General features: G+C 51.1%; 1 protein-coding gene across 1 annotated transcript in view; it reads left to right on the forward strand.

The window, feature by feature from the left end:
• The window catches only part of LOC105703468, a 112,101-nt gene that overhangs the window by 44,566 nt on the left and 47,345 nt on the right, over positions 1-20,190 (forward strand). The window contains exons 4-6 of the mRNA XM_012431886.1: positions 13,511-13,684; positions 14,266-15,220; positions 19,804-19,890. Of these exons, the coding sequence (XP_012287309.1) occupies positions 13,511-13,684; positions 14,266-15,220; positions 19,804-19,890 (1,216 nt within the window). The remainder of the gene's footprint in view (positions 1-13,510; positions 13,685-14,265; positions 15,221-19,803; positions 19,891-20,190) is intronic.

Genomic DNA, 20,190 nt, shown 5'->3' on the forward strand with positions numbered 1-20,190 from the left:
TGGGGTACCGGGATTCAATTGGCCATTGCCAGCCATGGCTACCGACTGCAAGGATCACCAGCCATAATTAGTTGTAATCGACATGCAATGGTTCATGCCCCCTTAAGGTGATAAAAAATGGTCTTTCTTTATAAAAAACACCCAAAAGTATTGATAAAATTATTATATCCCTCGGTGATGTCACCCTGAGCAAAGTAGATGCTTTCGTCCTGGGGAAGTCACTCTCGCCGAAGATCCTCCGGGCTCGTGAAAGTACCTCGGTAATTACCGGTCGGACGTGTCGTACTTAGCGTGGATAATTAACGAGCCCGCCGAGGTTTGCCGGTATATTCGATTACCTGGGTATGATCCGGAGGCCAATTGACCAATCCTGGCTTTGGCGACCCTCTGAGAAAGTTCTCGCCTAGGAAGAGAGAGGAAGGATCGATTCGCTCATGGAAACGTGATTCATCGGGCCTGCAAGCCTTGTTATCCTTATCAGCGAAATGGTACCACTCGTCCACCTTGGTCACCGCGATATGAAATATGGAATATGAACTCTGAGAACCAGTTAAGACAGTTTACCTGGATTAGGGGGGTTTTTAATGCGCTTGGCGCGAAACTCTACGACATTTCCTGGTTTTTCTCTGTACAATGGCGGACGTGAATGCCTCCCCTGCAGATACGGCATCGCCTGTGCAGGATGGGAGGGCATCGATGTCTCCCAGTGTACGACCTTAATACTTGCATTTCCATCCTTGCTTTTGCAAAGCATTTTATCAAACGTACAATGGCGGACACGTATGCCTCCCCTGCTGATACGGCATCGCCTGTGCAGGATGGGAGGGCATTGATGTCTCCCAGTGTACATCGACTAGTTGTCGTTAAATTAGGAAGGAAAGTAACTTCTGAATTTCTCGACCGGGAGACCTGGTGAATCCCGGCGACCCTGCGACCCCTTAATACCCAGGTTCTAAGCATCCCGGGTACCCGGCCACTTACAATAACCAAGAGAAAAGAGAAAGGAGGGACTTTCTTTATTCTCCGAGCAGTATCGCTCCCCCGGAATATCCCGGAGAAACATGTTAATTTCCCATTTTGCCTTGTCACCGGTGCGGCATGCACTTAGAGAGGACGGAGTAACCGCTCGTTAGTCAAATTACCTGCTGGGAGTACTCCCACGAGAAGGTTTTTTTAATCCTCCTCCTGGCGAGCCATTTCCCGATTTTTACCTCCATTTCCCGGACGCATTTCATATATATGAAATGACCCTTTCATGTCACCTTAATCCCATCCGGTGTAACGCAATCGCAATAAGGTTACGGTTTCGAGTTCCGGCTCGCGTTATCCTCCCCAGAGGCATTATCCTCGTCGACGTCGAGGTCGAGAGGTCACTCGGACGTTTCAGATCGATTCGCGAATTCGACCTTTTTCCTTTGACGAGCACCGCCACGGCGGGACAATGGGCGTCTGTTGGCAAGGATAATCGAGGAGTCCTTCCATGGGTACCTCATCGTACACTGGGAGACATCAATGCCCTCCCATCTTGCACAGGCGATGCCGTATCTGCAGGGGAGGCATTCATGTCCGCCATTGCACATTTAATAAAATGCTTTGCAAAAGCTTGATAATTCAAAATGGCTTTCCCACCAAAAAAGATAGATGAATTTTACTCTATCGACGTCGATTAAGCTTCTTAGCGCCTTTCATATCCTCTTAAGGTTTGCTCTTTTCCCCTCGACGCGGCGAAAGGAAGGATAGAAATGCAAGTGTTAAGGTCGTACACTGGGAGACATCGATGCCCTCCCATCCTGCACAGGCGATGCCGTATCTGCAGGGGAGGCATTCATGTCCGCCATTGTACGTTTAACAAAATGCAAAAGCTTGATAATTCAAAATGGCTTTCCCACCAAAAAAAGATAGACGATGTTTACTTTATCGAAGTCGATTAAGCTTCTTAGCGCCTTTCATATCCTCTTAAGGTTTGCTCTTTTCCCCTCGACGCGGCGAAAGGAAGGATAGAAATGCAAAGTGTTAAGGTCGTACACTGGGAGACATCAATGCCCTCCCATCTTGCACAGGCGATGCCGTATCTGCAGGGGAGGCATTCATGTCCGCCATTGTACGTTTAATAAAATGCTTTGCAAAGCTTGATAATTCTCGATAATATACATGGATATACATGAATGGAAATCCAAGTATTAAGGTTGTACACTGGGAGACATCAATGCCCTCCCATCTTGCACAGGCGATGCCGTATCTGCAGGGGAGGCATTCATGTCCACAGTGTATACTGGGAGACATCAATGCCCTCCCATCTTGCACAGGCGATGCCGTATCTGCAGGGGAGGCATTCATGTCCGCCATTGTACATACTGTCATATAACAGCTGTTATATATGTAACAATTGTAATTATAACAACATCCGTGTATGCGTACCAAGGAATACATAATTAAAGTTGGCAAGACCGCCCGCAAAATTCCGAGGCGAAGGAAAGCTCGTTCCGAAAAAGCGGGGCAAAAAGAGCTGAGGAATGAAAATGGCCCGTAATATCGAGGAGGGCTCTCTTATATATCGAGCTGAGAGGTTTTATGGGAATTTCGTAAGGCTCCTTCGAGCTCCCGGCCGGTTAACTGGCTTAATAATTGCACTCCTTATACGCACGCCAGAGATAATTGTTTTGCATAATCAAGATGGCTTCGATCGGACCGGCCCTCTTACATCGATCGACAGGAAATCTCACTCAACGATCGGAAGGCACCCTGAAAAAATAACACTCCACCTGTCGTTTTCGTACAATAATTATTAAGAAATCCAAGTGTAACTCAAGAAATCCTCTGGATTCAGGATTTCTGAGGCCCTAATTGACTGCGGATGGACCCCCTGCGCCATCTGTAATTTCCAGACCAATTAAATTTTCACTCCGAGACCTCGTATTCCCATCGTTTTAGCATAGAAGCGCATACAACACTTTTTTTTCCCTTTATCCCGCCCTAATGCGAGTTTATCGATTACCAGAGTGTTCTAAATTCTCGTAAAATTGTCCTGACCCTTTCGCTTCTCATATCAGAGCCCGACGCCATTTTGGTTCTGGCCTAGGCTAAGTTGACATTTTTGTTGAAAAATCCAAACTTTTAATGTACCGGGACAATTCTTAGATGATCAGGAGTGATGTGTCAAAGTTTCGGACAGTTTGGTCTGATACCCTTAAAAAAAAGTGTTTTATTCGAATCGACTGATTTGAGGGGGGTTTCGCCTTATCAGCGAGGACTCAGCCTCTTCCGGGTTATCTCGGAAGAGTCATCCCGTCGTCGAAGAGCCCAAGTCCCATTCCCACATTGACGTGGGAAGAGACTTCCCGTAGAAATGCCTTCCACCTTCCGCCATATTTCTTCGGGGTTATCTACAGCCTTCCTCGCGGTATGTATTTATTATCCCGGTCCGTCGAGAGTTCGCCCTCGGATGCATATTCACGGGCATATGTGGGACAAAAGTGCATTAGGCGTGTATTAATTGAATGCCGGGACTGGTCAGGAGGAATTCCGCCATCTTGCCGTGGGATTCCCAAGGAATTCCCTAGGGTCATCGTCGTAAAGCTCGCAAAGGCGCCGCTTTTCCCTAGGAAAGAAAGAAACTCCCCGAGCTTCGAGACGCTCCCGGCGGCGGCGCCACCGCCTAGGGGGCGCGGGAAAAAAGAGAGATACGAAACGTCGCCGTTCCTTCTGACCTTTTCCTCGTTCCAAGCCTCGGCGGATAGTTCATTTCTCCTAGGGTTATTACCAGAAAGACTTATCGTTACTATTACGCCGACTGGACGGGGAACTATGCGTGGGAATCGCCATAATTACCCGGCTAATTGAAAAATCCACCCTGGACCGATCTCAATTGCGGCGATACTTCTATCCCCGTGTGTAGTGGTTGGAATAGTAGGTCCCTGCGTGTAGGGAATTTATTTTTAAGTGTATGGAAAGGTACTAATCCTTGGTACATCGATGAAAACCCTGTTGGTTTGGGTGGGGATCGAAATCGGGAAAGTAGCTACTCCTGCACCTGTCATGGCGGCTAATGGACTCGCGCCGAAGCGCTCTTCTCGAGGTCCACCAGGGACAAAAAGAAGCGGAGAGACAGGGACGTTTATACCTCCACGACGCCAGGTCGAGTGACGTAATGCCGTTGCGTGTTCGTTACGTCTGGTTCGGGGTCGCGTGGTCGTAAAACCGAGCATCGATTAACGTATGACTCCGTGTTTCGTGATAAATCAATGGCGGAATTGCGACGGTAGGGTGCCGTTAGTACAATTCGATGCTACTGAGAGAAGGATGACCTCGGTCTGACTCCAGGAAGACAGGAAGTCACTCCCTTCGGGGGCGACCGATCCCACTTCCGACCAAATTCGTTGGAAACCAAATGTAATTGTCGTGGAACGCAGTCGATACCTCTTTGACCGAACCATCAACGATAGACTCGACCAGGGTTGATAAAAACCATAATTTCTTAGAAAAAAACCAAACAAAATGTAATTGTCATGGAACGCAACCGATATTCTTTCGGCCATCAACGATAGACTCGACCAGGGTTGATAAAAACCAGGATTTTTTAGAAAAAACCATACAAAATGTAATTGTCATGGAACGTAGCCGATATCCTTTCGACCATCAACGATAAACTCGACCAGGGTTGATAAAAACCATAATTTCTTAGAAAAAACCGTACAAAATGTAATTGTTGTGGGACGCAGCCGATATCCTTTCAACCATCAACCATAGACCCGACCAGGGTTGACAAAAGCCATGATTTCATAGAAAAAAAATGAAAAATCGCTGTCGCCAGTCGAAGGTTTCATGTCCTTAGCTGATGCAGAGCATCGGACCTTTCTAGGGTCCCTATGAGGAGGATTTGAAAGGACTTGAAAAAGGAATTGACCACCCACGAGAATGGGCGTTCTGGATACAAAGTTGCAACTGGGACGGAAGAGCCGGCACGCAAAAGGAAATTCCGGTGGAGTGGAAAAGTCGACGTATCAAATTGTCGGCCTTTTTCCGGAGCTCGCGAGATCGGAGCGCGTTAAACGATCGCCACCCTGAAGGCTCGTCGGCCTCTTTCCTCGCGGGAAGGCGTAATAACAAATTGCACGCTACATGGAGAAGGGGTTACGAGTACGGAGGGAGCCTCGCTCATCGAAAAAGGACGAAGAGAAAAACCTAGGCAACTTCCAGTCACCGATGCACAGGACCGGTAGACTCTCTACCTGGTCATCTTCCCAGAAGAAGTCGCGAAGAGATCAAATGTACAAAGTCAAACCTGCGACTCCAATGGCGGAGGGAATTCTCGCCTAGCAGCAACTGGTGCAAAGAGACTAAGAGACTTTCCTATGAATAGGTCCGCTGATTCGGGTGACGGCGATCGGTCATGGCTAAACAACTACCGGGCCCACCCAGCCATCGACCCACTGCACTTTTCCCGGCCGATCGATCTCCCACGATTTCCGGCTCCAAGGATATCCCGTCCCCGGCACCGGCTACCATGGAAAAGTCCTCGCATGATTTAAGCCCCAGCGACCTGGTTTTGACAATCGCCCAACACCGACCCAGCCAATTATCGACTGGGTGGAGTTCTTGCTGGCGATCGGTCTCCCACGATTTCCGGCCGCGGAATATCGCGTGGAGCGGATTGAGTGCTCGGCACCAGGTATGTCGAGTAGTTGTCGGCCGATTGTCGGTAGAGACCGAGCGAGCTTTCGCACGTACAGCGCTGACCTTTTCCCTTATCAAGCCCTCTTTGCGAGTAGCCGGCAAGTGTACACGAGGTAGATGTCGATCGGGCCGATGTAAGAGGGACAATCGGGCCTGGAACCAGCGGCACGTGTGGCGTTCGCTCCGGAGCTGGTCCCCCTGGACCCCTTCCTTGCCTTGCCCACCTCTGTACCTGGACGCGGGTACTCGGACGATAATCTCGTACGTCGGTCATGCCTGGAAGCGGTAGGCTCGCGACTGCACGCAATGGCGACGACGAGCGTCGTAATAGCCGGGTACCGAGGCGGATTCCGAGGATGCGTGCTCGGCCACATCCGCAGGAACGTCGTCGCATCGAGGACGCATCCGGGAGATGCCACGGCTAGGTGATTAACCGATGCGCTTAGGGGCAGCCTTGCCGAAGACCGGGAAGGTTTCCGCTCGTCCTGTTCCCTGACTGGAGCCTGCGGTTCTCCTCCGCCTGGAGGAACGTGGAAACGCCGTCGTTGATCCTGGCGTTTCCTGCGAAGAGTCCAGGACCAGGGTCAAGACCTGGCTACAACTGCAAGACCAAGAAGAAGATGTTGGTCCTATCGTTCCCTGCGAGTGGCGGACCCAGGGGTACCCATAGCGATGAGGAACATCCGACTTGGTTTTCCACTTGCTCCAGGATCCGGTAACCGATTCCCGGGTGTTGGTAGGTCCTGGAACGCGGAATGAGGAAGATTCGAGATCGACGGATACCTGGAGTCGAAGACTGTTCAAAGTGGCACAACCGTCTTGGTGGCATCGTCGCCCGGTTCGGCCTCCGCGGTTCCTGGAACCTCGCCGAAGGAGACGAGGAACATCTAGGAAGGAAGAGAGAGGGGAACGAAAGTGTAGGGAGGTTAAGCTTCGGAACCGTGAACTCGCGACGCGCCAATCAGAGACAGGATGCGCCCGTCTCGGCCGAGGAGGAGGACTCGGCCGGTCGTCGTTAACAAAGAAGCCGATAAAGAAATGATTGGCAGTTTGCTAATTAAGCGATGCACTTTATTAGCTCCTCGCTATATTTAGCCTGGACAATCCGCCGGCATCCTCTCGAGGGCTCCTTCCAAGAGACAGAAGCCTCAGCTCCTCTTCCTAACAGCCAAAATTCGAGCAATCCCACGTGAGGAGACAAACGACCAAGATGATGATTCTAACCGGGATTTTAATGAAAGGATTTAAATCAGCTCGACTCTGTCGCGGGCAGAGCTAACTGGACGACGTTGATCGTTGCCAGGATAGAGATTGCCAGGATCAGAGAGACCTTTCGTCGGGATCGGGGATTTCCGGCTGGCATAGCGCCAGAAGTGGCCGAACTTTCCAGCTCCGAGTGTGACCTCCGACCTGGGCTCACCGGCCGCGGCAACAATCGCGATAATTGCATCGTGAGAACGATAATTACTACCGGCGCGAGACAGCCGGCTCTCCGGGGGCCCAACTAACGACTCCGTCATATTTTCCTGAAATGTCACATCAGATAGTGGCTGGATTGCGAGACGGCGAACGCCTCTCGACCGACGTCGGCGACCGGGTCGGACAATGTTCCATGAAAAACGCCATTTATCTAAGTCCCGCTGCCCTCGATCCCATCGTAATGGGCCTGCAGTTGCACGCCGATAATGCAACAACGGCTTCGGGGCTCCGATCTTCTCCTTCCAGTTCCCCAGAAGGGGATCCTTAAGGGGATGTGAAAGTGGCATCCGAGGGATCAGTCGTTCATGGAACTTTTCACCGAACTAGGTACACCGAATCGTTTCAAACTTTACTGCTGGAATATGGAGGCCGGAAGGAAGGTCCTCGTACCCATGAAATTTCATTTTTAATATAGACAAATTTTACGTCTACTTGTTTCCGCATCGTTTGTTCAATCTTTGGGAATTTAGAGGTAGGTTATACAGCTTCGGAAGGGACCGGTGATAAATCAGACCGTCTGCTACCCAGCATTAATCATACTTTCAACCTTGACCCTTGTTCATTGTTGCCCAGCGAGACCGGTTGGAACATCAGTCTTGATTCCAGTCGGAGACATTTCAACGGTCTACCTAGTCGCATTCAAGTATAAGTATCTGGGTACGGAGGTGGATCCACGCTCACAGGATTAATCAAGTGACCAGTTAGCCGCCGACAGCCAACTTGGTTTCATAATTGGCAAATGACGAGCGATGACTGTGCTCGCGGTGCAAGTCTCGTTGTTCCCAGTCGACGCGGTCTCGTGCGCCGGACGAGACCGCTTCATCGTACCGCTAACGGAAATAACCTACTGTCCTTAAATCAGCGGATAAAATCTACGTCTCGCAGATTTTTTCCGCAATTTGCCAGACCTTTTCCCCCCGTGGGGGGAAAAGTACCGCCAGATCTTTCGCCGGTCCTCTGTGTACCAGACCGGACCCAGATTCCGGCGATAACGTGGAACTCCCGATCAGGAATCCACGCGTCGACCCAATTAAGGTCGTGGGCTGGACGGACCTGGGTGTGACTCAGCAAAGCCCAGGTCGCCCTCGCCCAGTTCCCAATCAAGCCGGCTGGAAAACGCCAATTGCCTCGGTAGTTTAATGGTCAGTATCGGTTCTATCGTTGATTCATTACCAGGCCCAATGATCCCAGGCGGCGATTCCGGGAGCTGGTGGCGCAGGTCCGCTCGGTCCGGCGGTCGTGCAGCGACTGCGCCCGCCACCCTCGCCGCGTGCCGCGTGACCGCCGACTGCCACTCTAGGCCGGGGGAGTGACGGCGCCCGGTCGGTCCACTTACCTCCGAGGACGGTCTTTCGAAATGCCGTTCCCATTGTCCGAGGGCCGCGTGCCTACACGTTCGAGGTTTAGGCGTGCATAACCTCTCTGCACCCATGCGGCCGCACAAAGTAACGCGCGTCAAAGACAGCGGCCTAATCTGCATTTTAAACGAGTTGTTGCGGCACCCTCCCGCCATTGTCGGGCGCAAAGTGCGCATGCCTCGTGGGAGCTCGCCTCGACGCCACTTTCACGTCCCCTTAAAACATCTCCCGTAGACGATAGAAGGGAGGATCCGAGGAACCGTCGACGTCGACACGATTCACAGCGAGAACCCTGGAGTTCGCGAGTTGCCTGCAAACGCAGTTCGATACCGATCGGAACCCCTTGTCAGTCGGGACGTGCCGATCGCTGCTCGCGGCAGATTTAGGTAAACGATAGCTAGCCTTGCAACCGGAATTTCGAAACGGTTCTCTCTCCGACGGAGGGAAGATAGGCCGAGCTCAAGATCAAGAAGCTCCGATGTCATGCCGATTAATTCCCCGAGTCGTGGCCTGCGTTGCGAGGGATCGATCGCCGATCGATCTCTCCATTCCTCTTGTGGGGTGGCGATCGCGATCGTTCTACGGACTTTCATCGGGTTGGCGCACTGCGATCGGCATTGGCCCATCGACCGGATCCAATCCCCAGGACTCGACCACGTTTCTGCACCCGGGGCCAATCGCATAGCTGCCTATCGATCGCGATCGGCTAACGGGCGAGCCTCTCGATAAAAAATAAAAAAGTATCGATGGGCGCGAGTAATTCATCCCACCTAGAAAGCAATATCTTCGCCCAGGGTGGGGGAGTCCTCGGGTGCCGGGCATTTTTCACGGTGCAGGGAAATCTCCAGTGGGAGTGCAGATAGATCTTCGGAAATCGCCACGGTAGTCTCTCAAGAACATGGTCTCGACTGCTAATGAGACGCCATGGTGCCTGCCTATCGCATTCATCATAAATGTCGTGACGTTGTCCTGGTCGATCAGTTCCTGCGAGGCGGCGCGACATTCGACGCCGCCGATGAAATTTCGCGATAGTCGAAAACCTTCGCGCTCCTCTGGGTGGTGTCTTTCAGGCTAGAGATCTCGGGGATTTCACTTTCCTTCCGTATCTGGGATCGGTTCCTGGTCCTTTCCACTGCTCCCTCCTTCTTCCTGGGATTCGACACGGGATTCTCTGCCGTCCCGCGTCCACTTGGACGACGGGAAAGCGATTCTTGGCAGATTCTACAAGGTCTCTGAGACCAACGTCAACAGTTTTTGCTCAACGTATGCAAATCACGACAGTCCTTCGACCTCTTCATCCCTGTTCATCCTCGACTCTTTCAATCCTTAGGACTTTCTCGACGTCGTGGCGTCATTGCAGGCTGCCAGGACGCTACATCTTTCTTTTTTTCATTGTTTTCTATTTTATTTATAACAATTAGTATCCCAATCCGTCTTTTCTCACCAGGACCCAAGATCCCCAAGACCTCTTCTCCCTGTTCATCCTCGACTTTTTAAATCCTTAGGACTTTCTCGACGTCGTGGCGTCATCGAAGGCTCCCAGGACGCTACGTCTTTCTTCTTTTAATTGTTTTCTATTTTATTTATAACAATTAGTATCCCAATCCGTCTTTTCTCACCAGGACCCAAGATCCCCAAGACCTCTTCTCCCTGTCCATCCTCGACTCTTTCAATCCTAGGACTTTCTTGACGTCGTGGCGTCATCGAAGGCTGCCAGGACGCTACGTCTTCCTTTTTTAATCTTTCCTATTTTATTTACAACAATTTGTATCGCAGTCCACCTTTTCTCGCCAAGTCCCAAGATTACCTCTCGTCTCGATCTTGATCTGGAATCTGGGCCAGGTTCCAGCCTCTGGACTGCTTTCCGCGTTCGCCGGAAGTTCCGTCCAAGAAAAACGCGCCGGTCCGCCCAGTTTTGCGAGAGATGGCTCGAGAGAGACATCGCGACATCTCCCGCGGGATTCCTCCTTAACCCTTAAACGGAAATCCAGTCATTTTGACCCAATATCGCCGTATAGCAATTCTACACTTTGTGTATTAAACCTCTTAGCTCCTTGTTCAAAGGGTTAAGGTGATATGAAATGGTCATTCCATACAAATAAAGCGTAAAAGTATTGATAAAACGTCTTTCACTTCGCCTTAACCCTTTGACTACTAAGAGCGACGTTTGGCCCAATATCCCCAGCACGGTCAGGGGAATTTCGCCTATATGTCGAAATGGCTCCGTGTTCAAAGTTCCACTCAGAAGAGGAGTCGTCGAATTACCAGCACGTTTCCTTCCTCGGATCGGCCGCGATCGATCACTGGATCATTTATCGCGTTTCCCCCATCATGGCAAAAAACACGTCCGACGAGACCAGCTTTGTCGAGTAGCGACCCACCGCGATCTATGAGGAAGATCGATCATTCCGCTCCTACGAGCGATCCTAGATCGCGCAATCGCAGCGCCGGTTGGATCCCTGGCCACTTCCGCCGAATAAAAAGCCACCCCACCACATTGGATGATTTTTTTCATGGAGTTCAGCTCCGAGACCTTCCCTGCATTCGAATGCGACTCCTGGACAGATTTTCACAACAGGCCAGCTCCCTTAAGGGGATATGAAAGGCGCTAAGAAATTTCATAGACGTGTACCCTTCTTCGCGGGAATCCCGGTTTGAATACTCTTGTAGTAAATACATTTCTGATGATAAATGATATTTCAGGAGGTTCGGGCTCATCAATTTAGAGGTTAGGACTCGTTGACGGCCTTAATGTCTGGTTGGAAACCGCGGAACGACCGGGTAGAGAAGGTCAAGGGAAAAATTCATCCAAACCGAGACCCTCGTAATGTAATTGCCTATTATTAGAGTGCATAAGTGTCAGGCGGATTGTGTAATCGGCAAATGATAGCTTTATCCGCAAACCGCGAAGTACAACGTTCCATTAATCAATCCCGGGGAAAAACTACGGCTAGCCTTCACCTTTCGCAAGTTCACTTATGAAAGCAGAAGTTCATTCATCGTCCCTCGTGATCGGCGGCCTTTAATGAACCGTTCTTCGTTCCCACCCACCCACCCACACACACACAGTTTGATCGTATTCCCAGAGCAGTGCCACCCAAACATCGCGCTGTTTGCAATTCTCCCAAAACACAAAAGAGGAGCTGGGAGATCTTCAAAGATGTGGCAGGATAATTCCTAGATGCCCACGAGTCATCAGACTTTCAGACGGTTCTATCCAGTGCCCTTAAAAAAAGTGTCTTGTCCAAACCGACTGATTTAAGGGGTTTCACTTCCCCTTAACCCAGCACAGATGACGGGGACAATCGATCGGGAAATTTGTTTGAAAAACCCAAACTTCGAAAGTGTCAGGATAATTCCTAGATGCTCACGAGTCATCAGACTTTCAGGCGGTTCTATCGAATACCCTTAAGAAAAAGTGTGTTATTTAAGATCGACTGATTTAAGGGGGTTGTCACTTCCCCTTAAATTCGTCTCTATGTCGCTGGACCGTACAGGTGGGAAGGCTGACTCCCACGCATGTAACAAGAAGCCGACTAGACACGTTGCTGCCTAGTTGGGTGGAACATCAGCAACTCACTCGGGGGCGAGTAATCCGATGTCCGAGATGATTCAACATCGTCGAAGGCTCCTCGTCCCTACCCGTCCTGTCCATGGCGCACCTGTGTGCGGCTCAATTATCAAATTGGAAATCTCGTAGGACAACGGGCCCAGGGGCATGTTTAGACGTTGTCGGGCCTGTCTTGCACCTCGGGACTCAATTTGGATCCGATTAAATTCCGGCCGCATTCTAGAACCCTTGTCGACGTCGTCGTAGAGTGCAGGTGGAGAGCTGGACACCTACGCACGTGTCGAGCTGGTTATGGCAGCGTTACGCACCAAGAACAACTGGAACCCCAGCGACCAACCACACTAGAATCGTACTGTGTGTGGTATTACTCTAGCCCGGGGTCCTATGAACTTTGGGAAGAGTCATACTATTTTTAACTATTTTCTTGAACACCAAGTGCCCAACCCGAACATCCCAAGAAGTTGGTTGAGGTCCTTAGAGCAAGGAAAAAGGAACCGTCAGCAGTACAAGACCCCAGCACCATTTAGTGAAGAAGGAAGGCAGTGCGCATAAACTTATAAGATACTGCACTGAATGAAACTTCCATCAAGAATGTTATAAAATGATTTTTTAAGAGCGTAGGTAGTGGTCGTAGTTTGTTGCGGCGGCTGTACGAGCGGCCATAGGAGCAGTAGTACTATTAGCGATCATTAATCGTCATTCTCGTTGGGTACGTGACTGGTAAAGGTTCGGCGAGAACTAGGTCGTTTCAGGGAACTGGACTAAAAGTCCCGGCACTTAGGTGGAATACTGGAGTTAATGATCGGCCGCGCCATTTGCGCGAGGGTTATAATGATGTCGGGAGTGTTTTTCATCTGGTACGACGTCTAGATGGTTATCTGTCGGCCTGATATTCCCTGGGAAGCCGGGAATCGGATTTATCGTTGCAAAACGGGGAGGGAGAGAGAGGCCGGTGGAAACGATCCATTAGGGAGATTTAGAAGCTCGCGATTTGGAGAAAGTTCCCTAGATGGCATTCCCTAGTCGCTGCCGAGTCCAGCTCTGGTGTAAAAGTGAAGGATGGCGATCTGGACGGGTCCCCGATTATCACTAGAACTTCTAAGACCAGTCAAAATGACTGGTTTCAAATGGCCCATCCCACGATTTAAGTTCTCAGCGCCTTTCTATATTGTTCGAGCTAGGTTCTGAAACTCTTTAATATTTTATTCTAAGCCTCCAAGAAGCGTATAACATCGGAAACGTGCCCGGACCCCGCCATGTTGGTTCTAGTCCATGATAAGTAAATGAATGTAGAATGAAAAGTGATATTTCATGAGTTTCCGGACCTACTTTAGGGCTTCCCATGGTGGGATTTGAAAGGAATCGGTACCCCCAACTCGGGAAATAATTTCCTTTTTTTTAATAGCCTCTTAAACCTTTGTCTTTCCAGGGCAACGAGTCGGTGGTACCGGAAGGATGGCCCCTGACGTTAGGGGGTAGCGGGCTGGTCCTGCAGCTGGGAGAGCTGGAGGCCTCGGCACTAAGACTCGGGGAATGTTACCTGTGCGTCCGCAACGCAGCTGCAACTGCGGCCAGTGAGACGGTGGAGCGGAATTCCGTCGAGGTGAGTCAGATGCACTTTCTGGAAGTGACCGAAGGGACCTTTTCAAAGGCGCGACACCTTGCCGCGTGGTGATCGACGAGCCAATAAATTCCGCCTATCCCGCGATAATTCCCGCAGCGGGGATCACCGGAGTCATTAATCCCGATACCCGGCCAGCAATGATCAGCATGTCGATTTTTTATCCCGGCTACCTTCGGTACACGGTAATGGTACTCTAGATAAAGGGTACCTTGTAACAACCCGCGGTACACCGCCAGGACGTCGACTTCCATCGATCGGCGATTCATTGCAAGGAGTGAGCGCGTTCTAAAAGCGTATTAAAAATGGGCTTGTCAGCCGGCATGATTTGTTCCCACTACGTGTAGGCCTGGGCGATAGTTGCCTTTGTCAACCATGAATCAGGGAGCCGTTCCGATCAGACCCCGATGAGTGATTCCGGATACCTCGGTACCACCTGAGCGGTACCTGTTGAAGGCGGGACTTTCCTCGCGGGGGCATGCAGAAATATTGCGTCGATATTTTTCTTTAGGTCCATCCGTAGAATATGGTCTTGATGTACGCTTTACTCCTTTCGTTTACAGATAGCCCTGGTGTGGCGAGCCTCGATGCGGTCCCCAGGGATCCTCGGCTGGGACCGCGAGGACGAGTACATGGACTGGCGGGAGCGACAGAAGCCGCCAGCCTACTCGGACGGGTCCAGCACGGAGAGGACCTCGGGACGAGGTCCTCGTCGAAGAGTGCGGGAGGATCGGTTGGTCGATCCCGAGACAGGGTCGACCGAGAGGCAGGAATGCCGGCGAAGCTGCGAGCGAAGGGACTCCCCCAGGTCGGAGGACCCGGAGGAGGACGACGCGGGGTTCGGCGAAGCCACCCCCGTGGAGAAGTCCAGGTCGACGTGCAGCGTCGACGGCCGGAGGAAGAAAACGAGCGGATGCCCGGACCGACGCTGCCGTCCCCATACCCGATCCGGTGCTCAAGGGGATGCAGCCACCCTGGGCCAGGACATCTCCTGGACCGATGGACGCAAAGTGCGCAGAGGTGCCAAAGTGTCCTCTTTGAGCATGGAGAAGTGGAAGGAGGCCACCAGGTGCGAGCTGAAGAGCCGGTCCCTGGGTCCAGGGGACCTGAAGACGCCCCTGAACCTGGACGACGCTACCGCAGAGGCCTCCTCCGAAGCTGCTGCTGCAGCTTCCAGGGACGAGGACGTTGGTCATAGCGAAAGACTGCGCAATCTTCGTCCTGACGAAGTCAACGACGAGGAACTGCCCTGGTACATCGGCACCCTTCTGGTCACCGTCGAGAGGATGATCGAGAGGGTGTCGCTGGACGACCTCACCTTCCCCTGCCCGGCCTGCAGGAACATCGACACCGATGATCCTCTCCTGGGGTGCAAGTGTGCCGGGGACACCTGCGATTGTGGGAACGAGGCCTGCTACTGCTCCGCTTCCGAAGGTCTCGACTCCTGCAGGAGCTTCGAGGTCGCCGGCATCAAACACATCGACAGCGACGACGAGGAGGAGGTGCGCATGGGATTCGGTAAGTGGCTCTGGGTCTTCCATTTTCTACCTCCAGCACTCTACCATCACGGAAGGGGACTCTCGAAGGAACGTTCCTCTGAGCTTTTATCGGTTTCCGCTGGTCCCAAGGTTCCGCTTAGCGGCTTTACGTTCCCCTCAAACTAGGACGTCCATCTCTAGCTTATCCCCTTCGTTCTCCCAGTCCTGGATGTCCGTCTCCCCAGGGGCGGCACCATCCATCCGACCTACCCTTCCCGAAGGAACCCACGTCCCGATGGTCCAGCCCTAGGATTTCGGTTTGCAGTAAACGTTTACGACGGACTTACCGGTCGGATAATTGAAAACCGCCCGGAGGCCTCCCAGCTGCCACGGAAGATGGACGGCATTTATGCACGACCAGCCGTGATTTACACGGGACCGTAAAACTGTGTTCGCATAGACGGGATCGCGGATCCGAAGCTGGAGTCTGCCGGCTTCACCGTCGTCCTAGGGACCTTTGCCGTAGTTTGTCGGAATGGTTGCTCCCTACCAGGGGGCCAACCGTATATAAAGAAGTGCACTTATGGACCACCTAGGCATTTTTATAGCAACATTGGTAGGGGAAGTGTCCATTATTAGAGAGTTAGGGGAAAGGACTTTCCCAGTGGGGAGTGGATTGGAAGCTGCATATCAAATTGACGATCGAACCTGGCAATCCAAGGGGAAGGTAGGGAAGGCAAACAGCCGACATGGCGAGCGGTCTCTACTCATCGCGAGGCTTAAGTATGATCGAAGGCCGAGCATTTGATCGGTGAATGAGCGGCTAAGTAGCGAGTCTTCTGGCCAACGCTAAATCGACTCGCGTGCTTCGCGGATCAACTCGAACAAAACGATTTGATTCCCATTAAACCATCGAGCGGTTAGCCGGCAGCCTTGCCCATTCACTCCGGAAAGTCACGCTCGACTGGGTGCAGGCATTAAGGGGATCCGAAAGTGGGATATGAGAAGTCAATCGCTCATGTAGCATTTCTCCGAGCTGAGTGTAGCGAATCGTTTCAAACCTCACAAGGTGAATGTGGAGGCCTTGAGGAAGGTCCCGAAACTCATGAAATTTCAATTTGATAAAAATTTCTTCATGGGTATTTAAAGGATTTGTTATAAAAAATGAAATCCCATGAGGGCCAAGACCTTCCTTATTGCCTTTATGATTAGTTTGGAAATTTTCAAACGATTCGGTACATCCAGGTCGGGGAAGAGATTCATGAAGGATTGATTCTTCGGATGGCACTTTCACATCCCCTTAATGGTTATGGCGAGGACTCTACCAAGTGGGCCCAGAAGCAGGAAGAAGGAAGAGGGGCCCTACCAGGCCAGGTGACACGTGGGCCTGCACTCGACCAGGTGTGATGACCCCTCCTGTCCGGTTAAGAAGGCGGCGAACAAGAGCAATCCCATGGGAAATGTGCATCCCGAAGGGGAGCGGCCCTGACCGAAGACTCGCGTGGGCTCCTCCGCCATTTTGGTACCCGATCGCCTGGATTTTCAAACCACCGGAAACTTCACTCTTTTAATAAATGACACGACCAAGGTACCATGGCGGACATGAATGCCTCCCCTGCAGACACGACATCGCCTGTGCAGGATGGGAGGGCATTGATGTCTCTCAGCAATGGCGGAAATGAATGCCTCCCCTGCAGATATGACATCGCCTGTGCAGGATGGGAGGGCATTGATGTCTCTCAGCAATGGCGGAAATGAATGCCTCCCCTAGAGACACGACATCGCCTGTGCAGGATGGGAGGGCATTGATGTCTCCCAGTGTATATTGTGGACATGAATGCCTCCCCTGCAGGTACGACATCGCCTGTGCAGGATGGGAGGGCATTGATGTCTCCCAGTGTACCGGCACTGCGACCTCACTTTTTTAAAACTCGTTAAAGTACACGTCACTTGGGAATAATGTAAAAAAGAATAAGGAATAATGGCAACAGAAGCGAACCATTAAAAAACGGTCTAGGCTTTTATTTACCCAGTCTTGGTGGTGGGCAGTTTGTACCGCGAACCCGCCATTTTGGGATTGGAGTTATCGACAACGGGATTTTATCTCGCCGATTTCTTAATGTTCTGGCCACCCTTCCTCGACCGAGCCTTCGGCATAATTTATTAAGCTGAATCTCTTTATTGCTCGCGATTCGCACGTGGGCAGTGACGCGAGAGTTCACGCGTGTGGGCAGCGTAGGGCACCGAGCGGAAGATCTGGAACCACGGCGAAACTCTCACGGTGTGTGTGTTTTAAAGTTTGAGGTAATTCGGTGCGCCCAGTTTTGCGAAAAGTTGTATATCTTCACATTTGTGTGTGTGTTTTAAAGTTTAAGATAATTCAGTGCGCCCAGTTTTGCGAAAAGTTGTATATCTTCACATTTGTGTGTGTGTGTTTTAAAGTTTGAGGTAATTCGGTGCACCCAGTTTTGCGAAAAGTCGTATATTTCCACATTTGTGTGTGTGTGTGTGTGTTTTAAAGTTTGAGATAATTCGATGCACCCAGTTTTGCGAAAAGTTGTATAAACATTTTCCCTTTTCCTAATGCATAATATCACACTTTCATATCACCTTAAGGTGGACCGGTAACGGGGCTTCCGCAGCGGAACGTAACTTTTTCCGCAGGAACTCGGGAAGGAGGACGCGCCGTAACCCTAGCCCTAAGTGGACGATGGCGTGCAAGTCGGGAGTCATCGCGATGACTTACGGCCGGGGAGTGCAGACGCATTAATTATCACGCCTTCAAGGCGGTTTCTAATGGCGCGTCGAATCCCGCAGGAGCGTTTCCATGCCGGGGCAGAAAGGACCCAGGAATGAAAACCCTGAGACCGCGGGCGAAAGTAGAAAGCGAGTGTCGAATTTCGGGAAAGGATCCCCCTCGTCGCTTTGCATAACCTTAAGGCGATATGAATGTGCCATCTGAGGAGTGAATCGTTCACGAAACACTTTTCTCCGAACTGAATCCATCATACCGCTTGAAATTTTACAACATGAATGTGGAGGGTACAAGGAAGGTCGCGACACCTCGTGAAATTTCATTTGTTGTACAAAAATCTCGAAATTATCTGTAAAAAAAAATACGCTCTCGGTAGAGCTTCGCGCCAAGTGCCCTCGTCGCGATGCCATCGGACGTCTCAATCGACTCTGAGATGGGAATTAATTTATTCTAAGGCATATAATTGTCCTTTACTAAAAGTGCGGATGCCTTTTTTTTTCCTTCAGCGCTCTCGGTAGAGTTTCGCGCCAAACACACACGCCGCGATGCCACCGGACGTCTCAATCGATCCTGACACAGGAATTAATTTATGCTAACGCATATAATTGTCCTTTACTAAAAGTGCGGATGCCTTTTTTTTTCCTTCAGCGCTCTCGGTAGAGTTTCGCGCCAAACACACACGCCGCGATGCCATCGGACGTCTCAATCGACCCTCAGACGGGAATTAATTTATGCTAATGCATCGGCACCGAGTTCTTATTAGTGGGAGATACTCCACCGACCCGTGAGCGTGCATTCACGGCTCGAAACGCGATGGGGACACGATTAGGACTCCCACCCACTCGCCCGCCCGACGAATTCGTGTACGTTCATTTGCGAGCGGTCGATATGATCGGGGTAATCGATACAATCGATGCATCGATACTTGGCGCGCGCCTCTTCCCTTTTCGGGTCCGCGGCACGACTGGAGCAACGGGAAAGGTTTCTATCTAGATCCTCGTTAGAGTATCGGGCGTGTAATCGTTCACCAGCTGATGAACGCCAAGTTAACGGAACGAGGGGATGACGATTCCCCTAATTGCCGATCTCGTGATCCGGAACGATCCAGCGACTCGGCTGTCCGGGGGTTCATTAATAGAAATGATTGATCGTTCCGGAAAAGGGGTTGGGTACAATGACACCGTCCTCCATCACCATCGACGAGGACGCAAGCGTCCTCGAAAGATTTCCGATTTCCGGAATCACGTGTTCTCGCGATATAATAAGCGATGTGAACCACGCGGATAAACCCAACTCCACGATTGAACCTATTTCATATCTGATCAGAGAGTCCTTTCTCACGACCGGCGAACCACCGATGCGAATCGCTCTCGCGTGGCGATGAATCGGAGCACCGCTCGTGCGAGTTTTCTCGATTCCCGCGAAAATCACAGCCGGACGGAGTATGAAAAGGAGGAGGGCCGGTCTATGTCAGAAAATCACCCTGGAAGTCACACATTCCCAGGCCCGGGATCGAGAAGATTACACCCTGTAGGAGGATCGTGTCGGAAAGCACCAACTAAGGTGGAAGAAAAACCCCCAGTCTTATAGTGCCCCTGAGGGCCCTCTTTCCGCAATCATCGCCCCTTTGAGGGCGACTACCTCCCGCGCATCCTGCTCCAAGGATCTAGCCTATAAAAGAAAATTGCTGCATTTCTCTTGGACCACAAAATTAAATCTCCCGAGTTCCAGGACCTTCATTGGGACCTCCTTAATGTTTTTAATTACTCGGCGCGAATAGTTTGAATAGTTTTCGGTATATACGGAATGATCCTTTCGTATCGCCTTAAAAGATTCCCTAAACGAGGACATTTCTCCTTACTTTTCAGGCAAGAAGAGGTTAGAGGACATCGCCGCTCCGCGCACCATCGACGAGTTCCCCGAGCACGTCCTCACCTGCGGCCTGACGCTTCCTGGTGAGTTTGCACCTATTCTAATTAAGCGACTGCATGTGCATCTATCCATGTATGGGTAACATAACCAAGCGACCACGTGTGCACCCACACATCCATACAGAAAACAAGCCACGTGGTCCACATAACCTATGCAACCCTAGAACTACCAAGCCCAGTAAAAATGTGTGGTTTCATGATAGATGCACCACCACCGGGAAAAAAAATCCCTAGTCCTAGGGTTAACTGGATTTTTCTCTCGGGGCGTGCACGCGCCTCGGCATAGACCTAGTAAAAAAGGAAGATGCGCCTCGGCAGGTTCCC

The sequence above is a fragment of the Orussus abietinus genome, unplaced genomic scaffold, assembly GCF_000612105.2.
Source record: "Orussus abietinus isolate OABI.00-Male unplaced genomic scaffold, Oabi_2.0 scaffold83, whole genome shotgun sequence".
NCBI classification, from domain to species: Eukaryota; Metazoa; Arthropoda; class Insecta; order Hymenoptera; family Orussidae; genus Orussus; species Orussus abietinus.